The sequence below is a fragment of the Phascolarctos cinereus genome, unplaced genomic scaffold (genome assembly GCF_003287225.1).
Source record: "Phascolarctos cinereus isolate Bilbo 61053 unplaced genomic scaffold, phaCin_HiC Scaffold_5;HRSCAF=322, whole genome shotgun sequence".
Lineage (NCBI taxonomy): Eukaryota > Metazoa > Chordata > Mammalia > Diprotodontia > Phascolarctidae > Phascolarctos > Phascolarctos cinereus.
The window spans coordinates 269,061,056-269,081,629 of NW_027555958.1; the positions used below are offsets into that span (position 1 = coordinate 269,061,056).

At 41.5% G+C, this 20,574-nt stretch overlaps 1 protein-coding gene across 1 annotated transcript in view; it reads left to right on the forward strand.

Annotated features, from left to right (window-relative positions):
• GAA (alpha glucosidase) overlaps positions 1-19,609 on the forward strand; it is a 49,382-nt gene extending 29,773 nt beyond the window's left edge. The window contains 10 exon segments of the mRNA XM_021000778.2: positions 138-271; positions 5,979-6,130; positions 6,888-7,036; positions 9,044-9,185; positions 9,577-9,726; positions 10,582-10,597; positions 10,600-10,745; positions 11,277-11,429; positions 12,362-12,435; positions 18,005-19,609. Coding sequence (XP_020856437.1) covers positions 138-271; positions 5,979-6,130; positions 6,888-7,036; positions 9,044-9,185; positions 9,577-9,726; positions 10,582-10,597; positions 10,600-10,745; positions 11,277-11,429; positions 12,362-12,421 — 1,102 coding nt within the window. The 3' untranslated portion in view covers positions 12,422-12,435; positions 18,005-19,609.
• Positions 19,610-20,574: the final 965 nt, after the last annotated feature.

Consider the following 20,574-nt stretch of genomic DNA (forward strand, 5'->3'; position numbering starts at 1 on the left):
TAATGTAAAGACTCAGCCTGTAACATCCAAGTGCTAGAGTTTGGATTTCAGGTATATTGGTTCATACTGAGAGTCACAGATGGCAATCCTGGGAATAAATTAGAACCTCATTCTCAAACATGCCTTTCTCTTAACAGTGCCCTGGTGAAGATTCGGGGGAAGCGCCCCTTTGTGATATCTCGATCTACTTTTGCTAGCCATGGCCATTATGCTGGCCACTGGACAGGAGATGTGTTTAGCAGCTGGGAACAGCTGTACTACTCTGTGCCAGGTAAGGGGCCATAGGACTTTCCTGGGGAGCTCTTGTAAGAGGTTGCCATTAGCCATCCCAACTTCAGATCTTGAGGTAGTGGCTCAAGCAAGGGATAATAAAAGAATAGATTTACTTAGTTTAGAAGGATATGGTTGTCAGGCACAGGGCAGGAATATGTTAACAGTTCTGACCCTTCCCTTGGTCTCCTTGGTTCCTCCCAGGGACGAATGCTGAAGCAGTGGCAGGTGAATAATAGATACAGGGAGGGAAGGATCTGCCAGGGCCAAGGCAAGAGGAGGGCAGCCAGATTGGTGGGTACTTTTTATATTTTGAATTGTGTTTCCAGTGACCACATCACTAGTGCATACAGGAAACAAAAAAAAAATCTTTGTACTTTTTTTTTTTGTGAGGCATTGGGGTTAAGTGACTTGCCCAGAATCACACAGCTAGTGAGTGTTATGTGTCTGAGGCTGGATTTGAACTCAGGTCCTCGTGACTCCAGGGCCAGTGTGCCACCTAGCTGCCCCAAAACTTTTGTACTTTTGCCACCATTAATGCCAGTGTTGCCTCTGATCAGTAGCATCCTCTCATTCCCACATTGTGATCCTGTCTGTTCCACACCCTGGGGACTAACCCCCTTAAAAATCTTTCTGTGATCACAGGACTGGCTGAAACTCAGGTAATGGGCACAGGTCTGGCTGTGGGCTACCAAAAGAACCATCATGCTTCAACCCCAGCAAGAGGGATCTGACTTCATTAGGGGGTGAAGTGTGGCCCAATCTGAAAGTCAGCATGGCATTAGATGCTAGTGTTGGAGTCAAGAAAAATCTGTGTTCAAAACCCACCTTGGGCACTTCATAGCCATGTAACTCTGGGCAAGGCACTCAATCTGCTGAGCCTCATTTTCCTCATCTGTAAATTGTATACAATTATACTCACTAGACGGATTAGGATTACTTTAGGTTTTATAATAATAATTGAAAAGTCAATTAGATTCTTTTTTTTTTTAATTTTTAGGCAGTTGGGGTTAAGTGACTTGCTCAGGGTCACATAGTAATTAGCTTCTTTTTGTCTATACTTCCTACATTTAGCAGGAGTTGCCCCATACATTAGTTGATTTTGCAATCAACTAACTGCCACGCCCAGGGGAAAAAAAGAAACAAGCCACACATAACTTGTGTTTCCTAATAGGTTTATTGAAAGACATTTTTTGTAGCCAGCAGAGGTCTTGGAGGGTTAACTTAGAACCAGATTGTTCTTGTTCCTCTGGGTCTTAAGTTTTCTCTGGGAAGCACAGAGGTGCATGGATGGGGGTGTGAGGGTTGGGCATACAATGCATAAGATGGGTCTCCATCCAATCTCAGATCAGATCCTGCTATCCTGGTGCATAGCAGCCCTAAGGTGGCTCATGGAGGAGCTAAAGAAGGCTCATGAGCTTTCTCTTTCTGTACAGAAAAGGTTCTATCTTTGAAGCAAATTAGTGATGTTTCAGTTTTCAGTTCCCAGGGATTGTAGGGGAGTGATTAGCTAGGTGGGATGCTTAAGTCTGAGCAGAACTTCTGATTTTTCCTATCTGTGCCCAGGATGCAAAAAGTCATTATCTTTAGGAACTAAGGTGCTGTTTAAAAAAAAAAACAAAACTTTCTTACTTTGGGTGGCTGTGGGCATTAAAGTAATGCCAAAAGTAATTTTGGACACGGGGAAAGATTTTTGCCCGTTAGAGGTAAGAAGTAAAATAACAGCAAGCAATAAACTGCATAGGTAAGCAGTAGAATAAACCATTAGTATTAATTAATAGTATCCTAATGAATTCTCATTATCTTTAGATAATTGATCATTGTAACAGGAAATGGCTTTGAGAAATGTGTTTTTGGTGAAAAGCTTCCCTTGATGCATTCCCTAGCAAGTAAAGTTAATTCACAAAAAGAAAAGGTAGCATCTGTGGTTTAAAAACTCCTAATAATAGACATAGGATCATAGGCTCTTTATATTATAACATTAAAAATAGAAGCTAACAAGTATATAGCACTTTATGGCTTGCAAAGTACGTTACATGCTATCTCATTTGATCCTAAGAGGTAGGTTTTGCTATTATTCCCATTTTACAGATCAGAAAACTAAGGCCGGGAGAAGTTAGGTGACTTACCCAGTGTTTAAGGCAGAATTCAAACTCAGGCTTTCTTATCTCCAGGTCCAATACCCTAGTTGGCATGATACCTCCAGACTTCTGTATATTTTTTAATATACCCTGTAAAAAGAGTTATAAGAACCGCAAAGTAGGCATTGTGGGATGCATTGTTACAATCCTAGTTTGGCTGTCACAACATAGGGTTGTCATGAGATTCCAACAAGATAATAGCTGGAAACTGGGAATCTTCATCTCTGTCTTGCCTTGGATCACTAAGAATCTGGCTGAAATCTCACTTGATTCTCTTAGCTTCTAGTCTGACTTAACACTTCTGTCAATTTTTCTCTGTTTGCTGCTTCAGCAGGCAGGTCACTGGCTCTCATCTTCCAATATAGCTCTAATTCTGACCCACAGCTGGCCCTTCCCATAGAGGAGAGAGAACTTCTCCCGTGCTTGCTTTCTACCCCTCCCTCCTTGGGCGCTTGGCTGTACCCTGCATCAGGGGGTTCTGTTTTGACTCTCAAGAGCCACAGTGCCAGTCTGGCCAGTTTAAGAAAGGCCGGGGAACCAAACCTGGCCAAGAACTCTGTGGAGGTGGTGTGGGTTGTGGCTATCTGAGTCACAAGGTCACTCGTGGACTTTGATGGGAAAAAATCAAGGTACTGAGATTCCAGACACCTGGGTTCTAGTTAGTGATTCTCTGTGTGACCTTTGGTAAGTCACTTAATCTTTATTTCATAGAGAACTTCCCTTTCCCACTTTGCACAAAAGCACTTGATAAATGTCTTTTGAATTGAGATTTAATTTCTCCCTTTAAACAAGAATAATGGAGGGGCAGGTAGGTGGCACAGTGAATAGAGCACTGGCCCTGAAGCCAGGAGGACCTGAGTTCAAATCCGGCCTCAGACCAAACACTTGACACTTACTAGCTGTGTGACCCTGGGCAAGTCACTTAACCCCAAATACCTAAAAAGTTTAAAAAAAAAATAATGGAGGCATGATATGGTGTAATCATAAGAAGAACGGGCCTGGAGCCCAGAGGCCAAGAATTGAATCCCACCTCAGACTTTACAAGGTTTGTATAGCCTTCTCTCTGAGCCTCCTTTATGCCATCTGTACAATGGGGACAATACTGTTTGAGCTGCCTCCTCATTGGGGTTTGTGAAGAAAATGCTTTACAAATTTTAAGTTTCTATGTATATTTTGGTTGCTATTGTTAAAAGTTTTTAAATGGGAGAGGAACCATAATAATAGGTAGCATTTATGTAGTGCTTAAAGATTTGCAAGGTGCTTTGCGTATAGTATCTCATTTGATCCAACAGTCCTAGAAGGTGAGTGCTATTGTTATTCCCATTTTACAGATGTAGAAACTGACAGAGGTTGTGACTTGCCCAGGGTTACACAGCTAGTAAGTATCTGAGGTTGGATTTGAACTCAGGTCTTTGTGAATCCAGCTCCAGTACTGTATGTACTGAGCCACCCTGTGCCTGCTCTACCTACCTCCCAGGGACATTAAGAATAATGTAAAAAAAGAGCTAAGAGATATACACAGTTATATAATTGTTATCCATTATTGTGACAGATTCACAGAATGTTAGATCTCAAAGAGCGATTAAAGCTCATCTGGTCCATATGCCTCATTTTGCAAATGAGGAAACCAAGTTCCAGACAGATGAAATTATTTGCTCCAAGTCATACCACTAGTTAATTACTGTTTTAACTAAAATTTTAACTCGTATGTTCTAATGCATAGCCCACTCCTTTGTACACTGTAATAATCATTGTATAATAAAAACAAAAAGCTGGAATTCCAGCCTTATCAAAGTGTGCATAAACTTTTCCAGAAGATGTAACTAATAGAGAGCTTTGCTCTTTGCTCCAGTCCATTCCTAGAGATGAGTTATTATAATACAGCAAACCAAGCGTGGGTTATTGCTGATGGCTCTTCCAAGTTATTGCTCCTGGATGAATTCCTAGAAGGAAAAGGATAAGAAATCAATCCTTTTTTCTTAGATACTTCCTTTCTGTCTATTTCATCTCATTTTTCAACCACAGCTATTGGCATACTAGGGCCAGGAAATTGGTATTGCTGCCAGCTCTGTATCCTGTCAGTCTGCTCTATGCAACTCAACAAATGTTTTATATTTTTGTAACCATTTAGTATGTAAGGGACCCAGAGAATGACCTCACATGGAGTGTGAACTTGGCTCCTGGTCAGGTCTGATGTCTGAGTCTGAGGCTCTGGTCCTTCAGTGAAAGGACTAGTGTTGAGATGCATTATGGTTACGGAAGGGTGAAGTATCGTGTTTTCTTTCTTAGATGCTTTGGTGTAGCAGGATAGAGTACAGATTCTGCTTCCCTGGGTACTTGGCAGAATTGGAGAGTTGAGGTTTGGTTTTTTTTCAGTTGGTTTGTTGACACAGGGCAGAGTGAATCTCCAAACTGAGTCCCAGCGAAGGCTGGAGGCTCCAAGCCCCTCCTGGGCTGGATAAGTGGTTTTGGTCCTTGGAAAGCAGCATGTTCTACCCACCTAGCTGTTTTGTGGTAATAGGCAGCCAGAGTAGTGTTGTTTTCTTAGGTGGTTCAGGACATAGGGCAAAACAGACACAGCCTTCATGAGTAGCAGGAGATTTCAGGGCAAGAAGGTCTTTATACCTGGTTCCTGAAAAGGACCAGGATTAGGACAGTGACTTTCACTAGCTGAGTAATGGTGGTCTGCTTCCCTTTCACCTCTTCCAGCCAGGTGAATGACCATGTTCTACTGTCATCATCATTATCCTGTGAGACTGCCTTAAGGATTCCACCCAAAACTCCCAAGAGCTTACAACTGGCTCTCTCAGGTTTCACTTAATATGGAGGTTAGAAAATAGGTAGGCAGCTAGGTAGCATCATAATGCATAGAGGGCCGGGCCTGGAGTCAGGAAGACTCATCTTTCTGAGTTCAAATCTGGCCTCAGACACTTGTTATCTATGTGACCCTGGGCAAGTCACCCTGTTTGCCTCAGTTTCCTCATATGTAAAATGAGCTGGGGAAGGAAATGGCAAATCACTCCAGTATCTTTGCCAAGAAAACTCCAAATGGAATCATGGAGAGTAAGACATGACTAAAATGACTAATCAACAACAAAGAAAATATATACTAACAAGTCCATGTTAACAAGTTCATATTTACTGTCTGTAAGCTCAGACTGAACATACCTCCTTCTGACCATCCATCTCACAACAACATCTCATAGTTCACAAGGGAGGCTAGTTATAACAAAAAATTACTTTTTCTTTCTTCTGTTCTACTGACTGTAAGTTACCTATCTGCAAAGGATAAGTATCTTATTAGTAACCATTGGGAAGGGATTGTTGAGAGAGAGGTGGAGAGAATAGAAGATAGAGAGAGAGATTGAGAGAGAAAGAGATTATGCTTTGTCCCTTTTTTGCAGGTCTTAATGAGGATTCATTAGCTAGATGAACATTCATTAGGTGCCTACCATGTCTAGGGAGAGAGTGGGGGAGGCAGTCTATGATGGGGATCCTTGGGAATAAGTCACTTCTTCCTTGAACAACTGGCACCCTATCTTAGATTTTTTTTCTCTTTCCCTAAAGAGGTGCTACTCTTTAACTTGTATGGGGTACCTTTGGTGGGAGCAGACATCTGTGGCTTCTCGGGCAATACTTCAGAAGAACTGTGTGTGCGATGGACCCAGCTGGGGGCCTTTTATCCCTTCATGCGGAACCACAATAACAAATATAACCAGGTAAGGAGGGAAAGGGCATCTAGGTGGCACAGTGGATAGAGTGCTGGACCTGAAGTCAGGAAGACTCATCTTCCTGAGTTCAAATCTGGCCTCAGACACTTACTGGTTGTGTGACCTTGGAAAAGTCACTTAACTCTGTTTGCCTCAGTTCTTCATCTGTAAAATAAGGTGGAGAAGGAAATGGTGCACCACTCTAATATCTTTGCCAAGAAAACCCCAAAGAGGGTCATGGAGAGTCAGACATGACTGAAAAACAGCTGAACAATAAAAGGAGGGTATGGCCTGTGCTGAAAGGCTTTCCTATGCTTTACTCCCTCCATATCTGCCTGAGACCTGAACGTGTAGTCTGGAGAATCCAAAAGACTTTGGGGTTTGGAAAGAAGGTCCCCCTACTTGGCTAGACACACATGGCTCTAGCTTCCCATCTGTAGTGGGAGAGTGTGACTGGGTAATAGCATCTGGCAGCCTACTCTAGCTCTGGAAGAAGGATTCTCTACTGGTGTTATTCAGCTTGGAGAAGCTGGAGGAATGTGGGTGAGTGCTGAGTTAATTGTACAAAATGACAAGTAAGTAAATATAACTTGACCACCAGCTCTTCCTACCTCCAGGGACTGCTAAGGCTCTTTAGGTAACTTGTGTCTGCTTGGTCTGTGACCTCACTCTGAGGCATTCCCCTTCCATCCGAGAAGAGCTCTGAGACAGACTTAGGGACAGACAGGTGGGTCATGCCTGCCTCTTCCTGCTTCCTCCTTTACAGCCCCAGGAGCCGTATGTGTTCAGTGAAGAGGCTCAGCAGGCTATGAGGAGAGCCTTTACCTTGCGCTACATGCTCCTGCCCTATCTCTATACCCTGTTCTACAAAGCCCATTCTCGTGGAGAGACTGTGGCTCGGCCCCTGTTTTTGGAGTAAGTATTCCTGAGCAGGGGAGGGAATAGACTGTGTGTGACCCTGGTTTCAAGGCAGTCCTGCATCCTGGAGCCCTCTTGTCTCATTTTAGGTTCCTTCCTACGTCTAGTAGAATTGATGGCCATTTTACAGTGAGGCATCATAGCATAGCAAGCAGCTGCTGTAGGTGGCTCTGTTCAGACTTGAGTGGTATCACTGACAAGCCACTGAATGAGCATGAGATGTAATTTAGAAACATTTATTAGGCAGAATCAGTGAAACAGGAAAGCAGAGTTACAGAAAGCAGGGACTTCTCCACTTCCTTACTCCTGTTCTAAGTTTAGGCCACCTTCTAGAAACGTGTTATCTTGCCCACCTTTTATGTATTGATTGATGCCTTTTAGTTTTTTGTTTTTGTTTTGTGTTTTGTTTTTTTGCCAGGCAGTGGGGTTAGGTGCCTTGCCCAGGGTCACCCAGCTAGTAAAGTGTCAAGTGTCTGAGGCCAGATTTGAACTCAAGTCCTCCTGACTCTAGGGCTGGTGCTCTATCCACTGCACCACCTAGCTGTCCCCCTCTTTTTTTTTTCCTCATTACATTCATTCCCCAATATAATTCCCCTGCATCAAACCCTTCTTTGTAACAAAGAAAAAGCTTTTTAGAAGTCTACCTGACAAAGTTCTGACTGCATGCACCAGTGCACCTGCTGTCCTTCTACCTCCACCAAATGGAGGCAGCTGTGTTATCTTGACTAAATTGGTCACAGCAATTGATATGGTACAGCTCCATTTGATGATTGTTTTTGTTTATATTTTTATAATCACATATATTTTTTCTGCATCAGTTCATATAAGCCTTCAGTTTCCTTATTTTCATTGTTTTTGTTTTTGTTTCTTTTGTACTTAGCTAGATATAAGATTTAAAAATGTAGCCTGTGACACCCTACCACTGCCATGCCTGTAAGCATTTCCCCCTTTCTTCCTACGTTAGACATAGCCTCAGTGCCCCAAAGCTTACCTTGGCCTAGGAGAGTTATCCTCTGAACCCTGGGTCTACCTCCTCACCTCTCCTTCCAGTCAGCAAAATACCATGCTGCCACTTTGTCTCAGCCCCCCAAATTTGTGAAATCCTATTTCTGCAATCTCCCTCTTTCAATGCCTTGGTTTTCCTCTAAAGGAGAGTTTAAGCTGACTTACCTCAAATTGATTTACTCTTAAACCTAGTGTGGCTTTGTAGAAAAAATCTTAGACCAGGAGTCAGGAAATCATGTTCCAACCTGCCACTAACAAGCCAGGCAACTGTGGACAGCTGTTAGGTTAACCTAATTAGGTTAATGCCTAACCATTTCTCTCTCTTTTTTTATAATATAAATTTTTTTATTTTTAGTTTTCAACATTTACTTCTGCAAGATTTTGAATTTCAAATTTTCACCCATCTTGACCCTCCCCCCACTCCAAGATGAATGCCTAACCATTTCTAATGCTACATAGGATCAATGCAACTATTTTAGAGAGTCTAGGAAAAAGATTTGCAATCAATTCACTAAAAAGAGCTAAAAGATATACAAGGTTATATAAAATGTTATTCATTATTGTGGCAGATTCACAAAATGTTAGATCTGAAAGAGCAATTAAAACTTATCTGGTCCATATACCTCATTTTACAAATGAGGAAACCAAGTTCCAGACAGATGAAATTATTTGCTCCAAGTCATACCACTAGTTGATTACTGTTTAAACTAAAATTTTAACTCATACTTTCTAATGCATAGCCCATTCCTTTGTACACTGTAATAATAATTTTATAATAAAAACAGGATAGGGTGCCAGAGTTGTTCAAGGGAAGAACTGACTCATTCCCAAGGACCCCCATTGTAGACTGCCTCCCGACCCAGCCCCTGTTTGAGACCCAGTTTCCTCACTTGTAAAATATGGGTATCATGTGCTACCTAGTGAGCAAAGCCCATAGCTTCCCTGGCTCCTGTAGTACTTCTCTTCCCAGTATACCTATCAGACCTGTTGTTTTTATAGATTTCCCTTGGACCAAAACACCTGGACACTGGACCAACAGTTCCTGTGGGGGGAAGCTCTCCTCATTACTCCAGTACTTGAAGTTGGAAAGATCGAAGTGAATGGCTACTTTCCCTCAGGCACATGGTACCCGCTTTTGGAGGTGAATCTGTTACCTTTAAAACTTGTATGGTTTCTATGGGCATTTCAGAGAGTCTCCCTAGCCTCACTCACAACTCAGGAAGAGGGTTCGGAGGGTACATCCTAGCACATTTGCCAGATGGACAGTGGGGTCCCTGAAAGGAGGAGTTATTAGCATTTTCCTCTACTTCAGGAAAGACATTATTCCTTTGTGCCCCGTCGCTGAAGTCTTGACCTGGAATACTACAGTAAACTACAGTAGAAGGCATTGTCTTCATATCCCATTCTTTCTTAGACTCTGTCTACTTTGTCTTTCCCCTCAGAGGCAGGGAGAGAATCAGATAGGTTCCTGATAGAGGCAGGGACTTTGTTAGTGCTTAAACCCCTTGTTGACTTAATCTCTGTCTTCCCAGGTACCAATGGAGCCTCTTAATGACCTATCTCCTTTGTCTCCTGCTCTCCATGGCTCAGTCATCCATAGCAAAGGACAATGGTTCACCCTGCCTGCACCACTAGATGTGATCAATGTTCATCTCCGCGCTGGGTATATCCTTCCACTGCAGGTGCAAAAGGGGTTCTAAGTGGTTTGATCTCTTTACCACCAGGACTGCTATGAAATCCCTTTCCATCTCCACCTTGCTCAAGAAATTGAACTAGAAATTATGTTCAGCTAATAGTGTTTCCCATATTTCCTCATCTTCTGATGGTGTTGGGACTCATACATCTTTTCCATAATCTCAAGCTGATTTCACTGTTGGAAGGTTTCATGGCCAGTCCAGGGTAGGACTAGACCATAGGGCAGTTAGTCATTTGCCTGATAGCCTGTAGGAGGACCTGTATAATTTTGCATTTTTCTGGGAGTGTGGGGGTGGGAGAAGGAAGGAACCAGCAGGAACTCGAGTTCTTGGAAGCTACACATACTGACCTGATAAAGTCTTCCCAGCCTGTTTTGTGGGAAGTATGGATAGGACCTAGAGGCAGGGGTGAGAGCAGTCTTAAGACTTAATTAAAAAAATCAATAATTTTTTAAGTATCTGCTATTTGCCAGGCAGGCATTGTGCATATCCGACTCTGCCAGTATCTCAGAATGGAAAAGGACCTCAGAAGCCATCTAGTCTAACCCATAACTGAGGCAAGAATTCTCTCTATAATAATCTAGTCCTCTCCTGAAGATAATTAAGTAGAACCCACTGCTTCCCGAGGCATCCAGTTCTACTTTGAGACAGAAGCTATACTTGTTAGAAATGTTGTCCTTAGATTGCTATCCTTCTACCCATTGCTCCTGGTTAGGCTTTTTGGGGTCAAGCAGAACTTGGGTCCCCAGTCTTGCATGTCCTCTAGGTTTCCCCTGTTAGGCTCTGGTATACTGCAGTCCCAGGCATCTCATGAAGTGTCTCTGTCCTGTTCCCTGTAACTAGGATCCTGGCCTCACCACCACGAATCCCGCAATAAGCCCATGACCTTGATTGTGGCCTTAACTCCAAGTGGTGTGGCCCAAGGGGAGCTGTTCTGGGATGATGGGGAGACCCTCGGTACACTGGAATGGGGTCACTATACCCAAATCATGTTCGTGGCTTACAATGTGAGTGAGTCCTTGTAGCTGAGATCAGGCAGTTGCAGAAGTAGAGGCCAGGAGTTGGGGGGAGAGGTGCTAGTCTCAAATCTAGAATGTGGAATTGATTGACCAGGTGTGATTATGTATCAGAAGAGGGTACCCATCCTAACAGTAGTGACTTCAGGTGTCTGGAATTAGGCTTCTTGTTTAATAGAGAAGGTTTACCCTAAAAGGAAATGGAACCTATTTCTACAGGACTATCAATAGATAGTCCTTTTTTAAGAAGAAGAGGAAGCATCAAAGACCTGGGATACTTGACTTTGTGGTTGAACGTTCTGGAGATTTGCCCCACCATCTTGATCGAGATTATGCTTTACCAACCATCTCCCCCACAACAGCCAGGTGAGGTCCAAGCAAGCATCATTCCCCCCAGGGAGGCTCAGTGATTTCCCCATTGTCACTAGGAAGTGGTGAATCTTAGTTTTGACTCTGTAAGTCCCTGGTTACAACCACCTCCCCTTAACATCAATGCTTTTATCTTCCTCTTGCTTGAAGCAGAATGTCATTCTGAATGACCTGGTACAAGTGACCAGTGAGGGCACCAGCCTGAAATTGAGAAAAGTGACTGTCCTAGGTGTGACCAGCAACCCCCATCAGGTTGTCTCCAATGGTGTCCCAGTCTTCAACTTTTCCTATGATGCTGATAACAAGGCAAGAGAATTAAGAGTCCAAGTAGTAATGGTAAAAAGAGTCTTTGTGGAGGGGTTGGTTTCCAAGGGTTGAAGAAAAGCTTATAAATATTCTCAGAATTCCACCAGAACATGGATAAATATGAAGAGAGAGGATAAATATGAAGAGAGCAGAAAATTGTTATCCTTGATACCTACCCTTAGAAACTCTTGCTAAGCTAGGCCTGTGAAAGCTTTAAAACTTCATCAAATGGGCAGCCAGGAAATCCTGTAGTCATTGTTGTGCATTGGGCAAACATTTAACTTGCATCTTTAGTCCCTGAGGTGGGGAGTGAAGGAAATATGGCCTTCATATCTCAAGGCCTATTTTTAGTGAATTGCTTGCTAATCTTTCTCCTAGACTCTCTAGGATAGTGTCATTGGTGCTGTGTAGCAAGAGAAGTGGTTAGCACCTTATTTTCAAAACAGTAAAATAATTAACAATGACAAATTCTTAGAGAAAGGCATATTAGCATAGTGATTTGAAAGCTGACCTTGAAAATCTGGAAGACCTGGGTAGAAATTCCACATCTGACACGTACTGGCTGTGTGACCCTGGGCGCTTAACCTTGGTGGCCTAGGCAACTCAGAGACCACAGAGTGGCAGAAAAAAGTGCCAATCTGCATTTACTCACCAAGAGCCCCCATACTTATGAAATCACAGGTCTGGTTTTTTTTAAGTCCCCTGTAGGGAGAAGTGGTATCCTTTTGAACTGATGAGTAAACTGAGGCAATGTGGTAACTGGGAAGTCTGGGTTCTTACCCCACCTTCTAAATAGCCTTATATGTAGGCCCGAATTATTTGTCTTTATCAGAAAGGGTCTGAAGCAAAAAGGGTCTGAGCATTGTTTTCTTAGTTGCTATGTAGATTCCTTGTTTCTGAGCTTGGTTGTATTGTTTTTTTTTTTTTTTCAGATCCTGGACATCCCTGTGTCTTTGTCGGTGGGGGAACAGTTTCTCATCAGCTGGTCCTAACTAGAGGGACACAGGTCTGTTTAATCCTTTACCCTTTTGGAGGGAGAAGAAAACTCATAAAGAAATCCTTTCTGTAACTGGTTCTATAGATGTCCTGACCTTGGGTGTTTGTGTTTCTACTTAGGGTGATAAGGCAGGTTAGTCTAGATTTGAAGGCCCACTTAGCCTTTTGATGATGATTCAGATGTCTTTCTTTTTTGAATTGATGTTTTTCAATTAAAAAGCATTTATTTTCTTTCCCTTCTACCTCACCTCTCCCACTGAGGAAGAAAGAAGGAAAAGAAAGCCCTTGTAATGAAAATGCTTAGTTGAGCGAAGTGAATTCCCACATTGGCCATGTCCAGAGGGTCTCTCATCCTGCATAAACAGTCCGTCATCTCTCTGTGTGGCAGGAGTAGCGTTCTTCAGCATCCCTTCTCTTTGTGGATGTTTTTATACTTCGTGATGGCTTACTACCCTGACCCTGAGTTTTACTTTTCGACACTGTTTGCCTTTGAGAGTAAAGAATAGCCCACTTATAACTAAAGACCTTACCCTGCACAGACATTATTGATATGACGTAAACAGTTAAACAGATTTCAATGAACAGGGAAGGCAGTACTCTAAGACTGCACATTTTAATCTTTAGTCTGAGGTGGTGCTAGAAGGTTAGCCATGACATATGCTAAAAGGTGTAAGTTGGGTGGATATTCCTTTTAACAACTGTTCTCTAGTCTTACAGAGGTCATGACAGTCATGGAATCTGCCCACAGTGGTTGTGGCTCTTCCAGCTGTTTGTTGGGCTTTGGCTTTAAACAGATGCTTGGTGTCATCTAGTCCATGGAGCTCAGGGAATTCAGGCTAATTTCTAGAATAATGGTAATCAATTGTCTTGAAATTCAGTGTTTCTAATAAAAGATATTTTGAATTGAATTGCTGCTGCTGCTGTTTGTGACTGAGAGAAGGGAAATTTTATCTTAGTGTTGTTAGCTGTTTCAGACCCACTGTGTGTAAGGTATAATGTTAACTGGATCAATCATTCAAAAATCGGTAGGTGTTTTCTAACATGTGCTCATTCAGCAGACAGCAAAAGTGCTACTATTTGCAAGACTTCCAAGCACTGAGGATACAAAGATAAAAAAATATCAGGCAGCCCCTACCCTCACAGAGCTTGTCATCTACCAGGGAAAATATGACATGCATACAGATAAACATGAAGGAGGCAACCCAGACTGACTCTATCTTGGAGCAGCCTTGATAATTAGAACCAATATGACAAGTATGTTTTTATGAAATCACAAAGACATTTATAAGGAAAAATGTCTTACCACATAAAACAGATGTCACTGTTTTAGAACATAAACATAAAAGCTACAAAATGTTATAGACCCCTTGACATTTTTACACTGTTGCTTAATCCATTCCCTCTTTAAACCCATAAACATGTAAAGCTTTGCCAAGTGAAATTGGAGCAGTGCTCAGAGCAATCTGATTATTTCTCCGTGTTTAAACAAGTGAAACATGTTGGTTTCTGTAACTACAACTTGTCTGGTTTTTGACAAGTAGAAGAATATAGGATTGTTGTTGTCGTTCAGTCGTGTCCAACTCTTTGTGACCCCATTTAGGGTTTTTTTAGCAAATATACCGGAGTGATTTTTCATTTCCTTCTCCAGCTCATTTTACAGATGAGGAAACTGAGGTAAATAGGGTTAAGTGACTTGCCCAGGGTCACACAGCCAGTAAGTATCTAAGGCTGGATTTGAACTCAGGAAGATGAGCCTTCCTGACTCCAGGCCCAGTGCTCTCTCTACTGCACCACCTAGCTTCTCACTGTAATATTAGGGGACTTTAATGTTTATAAAGATGCTCCCTCAAATTCCCTGACCTCCCAATTCCCTAGACATCCCATAACCTATTCTTTGCTTCACCTTGGCTGTACATAGGGATGGACACACTAGATCTCACTGTCACCCACAAATGTTCCATTTCCCTAATTGGAAACTATGATATTCCCCCATCTGATCATAACTTCCTATCATTTAATTTCTTCCAAACCTATTTTTTTCAAATAAAATTTTTTAAAAATCATCTAGTATTTTTCTTCCTTTTCACCTCCCCTTACTAGAAAAAAAAGGAGGAAAGAGAAAGAAAAGGAGAAAGGAAAGAGGAAGAAAGAAAGCTAAACTCAACCCTTATATCATATATGCATAGTCAAGCAAAAAAAAAATCCACATTGGTCATGTCCAGAAATGTATTTTCTATTCTGCACATTAATCCATCATCTCTCTGTCATGAAGTGAGCAGTGTTCTTCATCACAGTTCTGTGGGATCATGGTTAACTACTTAGTTGATCAGAATTCATAATTTTTACCCCCATCAGGATCTCCAATCCCTCTACCCTTCAGTAATACTCTTAATTAACTCTCCTCCTTTCCAATATTAACCCAATAGTTAGCTATTTCAACTCTACATTGTCCTTTTCTCTGGAAGCCCTTGCTTGTTCTTCCAGTTATGACTTATTTCTTGCCAAACCTCAGCCCTGGATTACTTGCTAATGTCTGTCTACATTTTCCACTCTTACTCATAAGCTGCTGAATACAAAGGAAGCCATGCAACTGTGCTGACTGAGCACATTACAGATGCATGTTACCCACCTCTCTTGGGCCCTGATTGCAGCAGGGTATTCCTTTTATTCTTCCCTAATTGATTCCCAACCTCTTCTTCCCTCCTCAAGTCTCCCACATTTCCCCAAATCTCCCCAAGTGCCTCTCAGCTGAGGACCTTGCCTTTAACTACACAGAAAATTGAGACCATTCAGTATGAGCCCCCTCTTCTCCCATTCTCTTCATTTCAAAACTCCTTGATGTCATCTTTCCAAAACTTTTACCCCCTTCTCCCATCCTCTGACAAAGAAGTGTCCTTTGTCCTTGCCAAGGCTAACTCCTTTAAATATGCTCTTGGTCCCACTCTCTCTCATCTTTTCCAGGAGGTTTCTTAGGGAAGGCAGCTAGGTGGTGCAGTGGATAAGATGTCAGCCCTGATGTCAGGATATTTCCTCTTCCTGAGTTCAAATCTGGTTGTGCGACCCTCAGCAAATCACTTAACCCTGTTTGTCTCAGTTCCTCATCTGTAAAATGAGCTGGAGAAGGAAATGGCAAACCACTGCAGTATCAGCTAAGAAAACCCCAAATGGGGTCATGTGGAATCAGGACTGAATGACAACAGGTTTCATACTTAGTCATTGTTTTTCTCTTCAACTTCCCTATCTCCTCATGCCTTCCTGACTGCCTTTGAACATACCCAAGTCTCCTTATTCTTAAAAACAAAAAAATCTTCAATAGACCTACCATCTCCTCAAGCCATTGTCCTTCCTCCTCTTTCTCCTAGCCAAACTTACTTGCTGTCCACACTTGCTGCCGCTGCTTCCTCTTGCTCATGTTTGAAATCTTGCTTGTGATCTTATCCCTCACTTTCTCAAAAGTCACTAATGATCTCTTAATTGCCAAATCTGATAGTCTTGACATATCTGCTGCATTTAATACTGTTGACCACCTTTTCCTCCTAGATAACTCTTTCTCCTCTAGATTTTCCTGACACTATTCTCTCCTGGTTCTCATCATACCTGTCTGGCCAGTCCTTCTTTGGCCTCTCTGCTGGCTTGTCATCTAAATCATGCCCCTAACTGGGAGCCTTCCCCAAAGTTCTGTCCTTAGGCCCTTTTCTTTTCTCCCTCTGTTGGCTCTTTTGGGATTCTCTATATATCCAGGTCCTGCAGATCCCTGAGCTCCAGGAGTCCCACATTAACCACAACTTATTGGACATTTTAAACTAGATATCCCAGAGGCACCCAACCTCAACATGTCCAAAACTGAACACATTCTCTCTCCACCTACATTTCCCCTTTACCAAATTTCCCTATTTCTCTCGATTCCTGTTTTTCTAGTCAAGCAAGTTCATTTTAGTATTGTCCTGGATTCCTCACTCTCACTCAACCCACATATCTAATCAGTTGTCAAATCTTGCTGTTTTTACCTTCACCATACTTCTTTTTTTGTGAGGCAATAGGGGTTAAGTGACTTGCCTAGGGTCACATAGCTAGTAAGTATCATGTGTCTGAGACCGGATTTGAACTCAGGTCCAGGAGCCGGTGCTCTTTCCACTACGCACCCTACCTGCCCCAGTGGCTTCCTGTTGTCTATAAGATAGAATATAAAGTTCTCTTTGTAGCTCTGAAAGCACTTCTCAAGGTGGCCCTAATCTATCTTTTCAGCCTCATTGGATACTACTCCCCTTCCCCATATTCTTTGATCTTGCTAAACTGGCCTTCTCTCTGTTTCTCACATAAGATACTCCATCTTCTGTCCTCATGCCTCTGCAGTGACCATCCCACATGCTTAGAATGCAATGTCTCCTTACTACTACCTTATACATTTTTCTTAAAGTATAATCTTCTGCAGGAAGCCTTTCCTGTTTGCATCAACAGCTAGTGCTCTCCTTCCCAGACTACTCTGTATTTAACTATTTTGTTATGTATCTGTGTTTATTCACTTTACATTTATGTGATATATCTTAATTTTTTACTTGTCTGTCTCATTGTCAGTCATGATTTGTTTCATTCTTTGTACTCATATCTAGGGCTGTGCTGGTAAGTGTTTAGTAACCAACTATCTGAAAAAAGATTGTACACAAAAAGCACTTTTAAGTTTAATCTTCATTATTAACACTTTCTCCATGACTTGCTTAAGTCTAGATAATCAAACAAAACAATTTACCTATATCTGATTCACATGAAAATCAACACATCACTCTTATGATGTGACTGGTCCTCTTCAAGAACTAAGGACAAACAGCAACCACAAATCAAGCCCTGATTTGTAGTGTTTGCCCGTTTCTGAGGTGCAAATGTTGGCACTGAAATTTTAACAATCATGTCTCTCAAGCCAGTTCAAACTAGCTCCAGTATACTTTGCTTGTATTTCCAGTGATTAGCACAGTGTCTGGCACATGGAAAGCACTTAATAAATGCTTGTTGGCTGATTGATTATCCTGTTGCCAATGAGGAGCTCTTGAATATTCAAAAATATTTTTATTAATATATTTTGTATTGACAAAATAGATTCCCCCAAAGAAGTACTAACAGTTCCTTCACAAAGTACATGCCCTGAAAACAGTAAGGCACAATCATAAAAGTGATAACTCATAATACATGTCACTTTCCACTTTTGTAGTTTACCCCCAGTAAAGAGAAAGTAACTTTAATCATTTAATACTGTCAAAGAAAAAAAGATGAATATTGTACTCTGCAACATAGGCACACAAACTTGCCAGAAAACCATTTTTTTTATTAATTTATCATTCTTCTAATCCAAGCATTTTTCTGACTTAGAGGGAGAAATGCCCAAACCCTCATGCCCTTGGACATCTGTCTAACATCAAGTGTGTGTCCAAGAAGCTTGAGAGGATGATCTCTCTCTCTCTCTTCCCTGTTGACTTGGAAGTGAGGAGGACTATTTTGAGATGCAAGGTTGAGGAAATACTGGTTGCTTCTCCCCACCTGCTGATGGTGCTTCTATTTCTTTTGTGTTTATTCTTTCCTGATCTTAGGTGAATGAGTATTCTGAGAGGGGAGTGCCCAGGCAACCAGTAAGCCCTGAAGATCCAGCAAGGCCATCAGGAAGGTCCTGGCAGTAGCAATGGCTAAGTTAGTGAGAAGCCAGTGCAGCAGCTGAGTGATCCAGTAGACTGGTATAGCAGTAGATTGACCTACAAGCTGATGCCACACCCTACATGAATGTAGAGGGATAGAGGAATCCATTGCCAAAGCCTTTACCACAAAGCAAACTTGGTATGGACTGAAAAAGGGAGAAAAGAACTCCCAGGGTCAGGAGTATCTTGGTAACCCTCAGCTTTGTGTATTCCCTGCATGTGTGCCTCACTTCTATTGTGCTTTTCATTTGTACCTATTCTTCCTATGGACCATGTGAGTGCAGAGGTTCAGTGTACCCCTTGTTTGGAAAGATGTTTTGTAATTTTGGGCCTTGCTATACCTTCTCAGTAATCACCCTTTTGTAAAAGCTAATTGCTATCAGTTGGTTAATTGATATTGGGGGACACACTGGATCAGGGCTTATTGAACAATAGCTATTACTATTCTATTAAATTTAATAAATTTAAATTAAATCTATATTTCTATTAAAACACCAGTCTCTCAGGGCTACTCCCTGGAACTCTAAGAGGAAAAGTAGTAATCTCTCTTCTGGAAATCTAATCTGCCATTGCTATTCAAGTTTGAAGAGTTAGTCTAGGGTGGGGTGTGCTATACTTAGCTAATAATTCCACTGATCTACTTCTGTGTTTTATTTAGTACCATATAGGGATTTTTAAAAAATTATTTTTAGTTAAATTCTCTCCCTCCCTCCAGCCACTTCCCTACCCATTGAGAAGGCAAGCAATACAATCAATACCCATTATATATACCATATAGCTTTTATAATTACTGTTTTATAATATAATTGGAGAGCTGTTAACATAAAATGCCCATCATTCTTATATTTTTCTTTATTAGCCTTTTGTTCTTCCATGTGAATTTTATTTTTTTTTTAATGCATAAAGTATCCTATTGGTAATTTGATTAGTATGATGCTAACTTTGTAGATTGATTTGGCTGATAAGGTCATTTTTACTACATTGGCACAGTCCAGCCATAAAACATTGAATAACTCTCCAGTTATTTGAAAGGTTTTCTTTTATTTTTGTAAAAATTACATGTATTGTAAACTGATGCTGAGTGAAGTGAGCAGAACCAGGAGAGCATTGTCCACAGTAACAGCAACATTGTGCAATGATCAACTGTGACTGATAGCTTGATCCAAGACAGTTCCAAAAGACTCATGATGGAAAATGCTATCCACATCCAGAGAAAGAACTATGGGGTCTGAATGCAGATTGAAGCATGCTATTCTCACTTTCTCTGGGTTTTTTTCATGTTTTTTTCCTTTTATTTTGTTTTTCTCTTTCACAATATGACTAATGTGGAGATATGTTTTACATGATTGCACATGTATAATCTATATGAGATTGTTTGCCATCTTAGGGAGGTGGAAGAGGATGGAAGGAGAAAAATTAGGAACTCAAAATCTTAGAAAAAATGAATGTTGAAAATTCTTTACATGTAATTGGAAAAAAATTAAATGTTATTAAAAAAAGAAAGTTGCATGTATTGGTTAGTTACCTTCCCAATAGTTATTGCATACTATATGTGTGTGTGTGTGTGTATGTATAAAATTGGGTAAATGCATGATACATACTGTTGCTTGTCCTTCATTTTTGAGGACCAGTGACATCACAGGGTGATGTCTTAACTTGTTTGTGAATTGGATTTGAGTAAGGCAGAGTTGCACAAAGTTGTCAGCCTCGATCTCTTCCAGAGTCATTGAAGTCCAGTGGTAAGACAAAGGCAAGATGACTGGCAGTGGCCCAGGACGCAGTAGATGACTTTGGTGTCTTCAGTGTCACCAAGCTCTAAGTGCTCCACAGTGCCTGCTTTAGCTGCCTTCATAGCTGCTGGAACAAATTTTTCCACCAGGGGAAGTCTTTACATGCTTGGGATAGACATACCCCTAATTCACCAAATGGTTGCAGGTCCAGATAACCTTCAAGATATATACAGAGAAGATGTGTGTGTGTGTGTGTGTGTGTATGTATATATGTGTATATATATGCATATATATAAAATGATATTTTTCATTGTTCATCCTTCATTCTTGAAGAGGACCAATGACATTAGGAGGTGATGTCTTGACTTGCAAGTGGACTGGATTAAAGTGAGGCAGAGCTATGCAAAGTCATCAGCCTCACTCTCTCCTCCGGAGTCATCAGAGTCCAGTGACAAGACATACATCAGGACGACTAGTGATGGCCCCAGATGCAGTGGGAGACTTTTAAGCTAAAGGTCTCAGTTTGTTTGAGACAATACGTATTCAGTGAATGAAGGGTAGGTAAGAATTGAGGCAAAAGGTGGCTTACTTTGCCTTCACAAAAGAATCAGTCTGGGAAGGGAAGACTCTCTGGTCAGAATAGAAATAATTGCTATTTTTCATACCTAGTTGGTGGACAAGAGGATAAATGTGTAGGATGGAGAATCCATTCTAGCATAATGCAGTGGAAAGAGAACC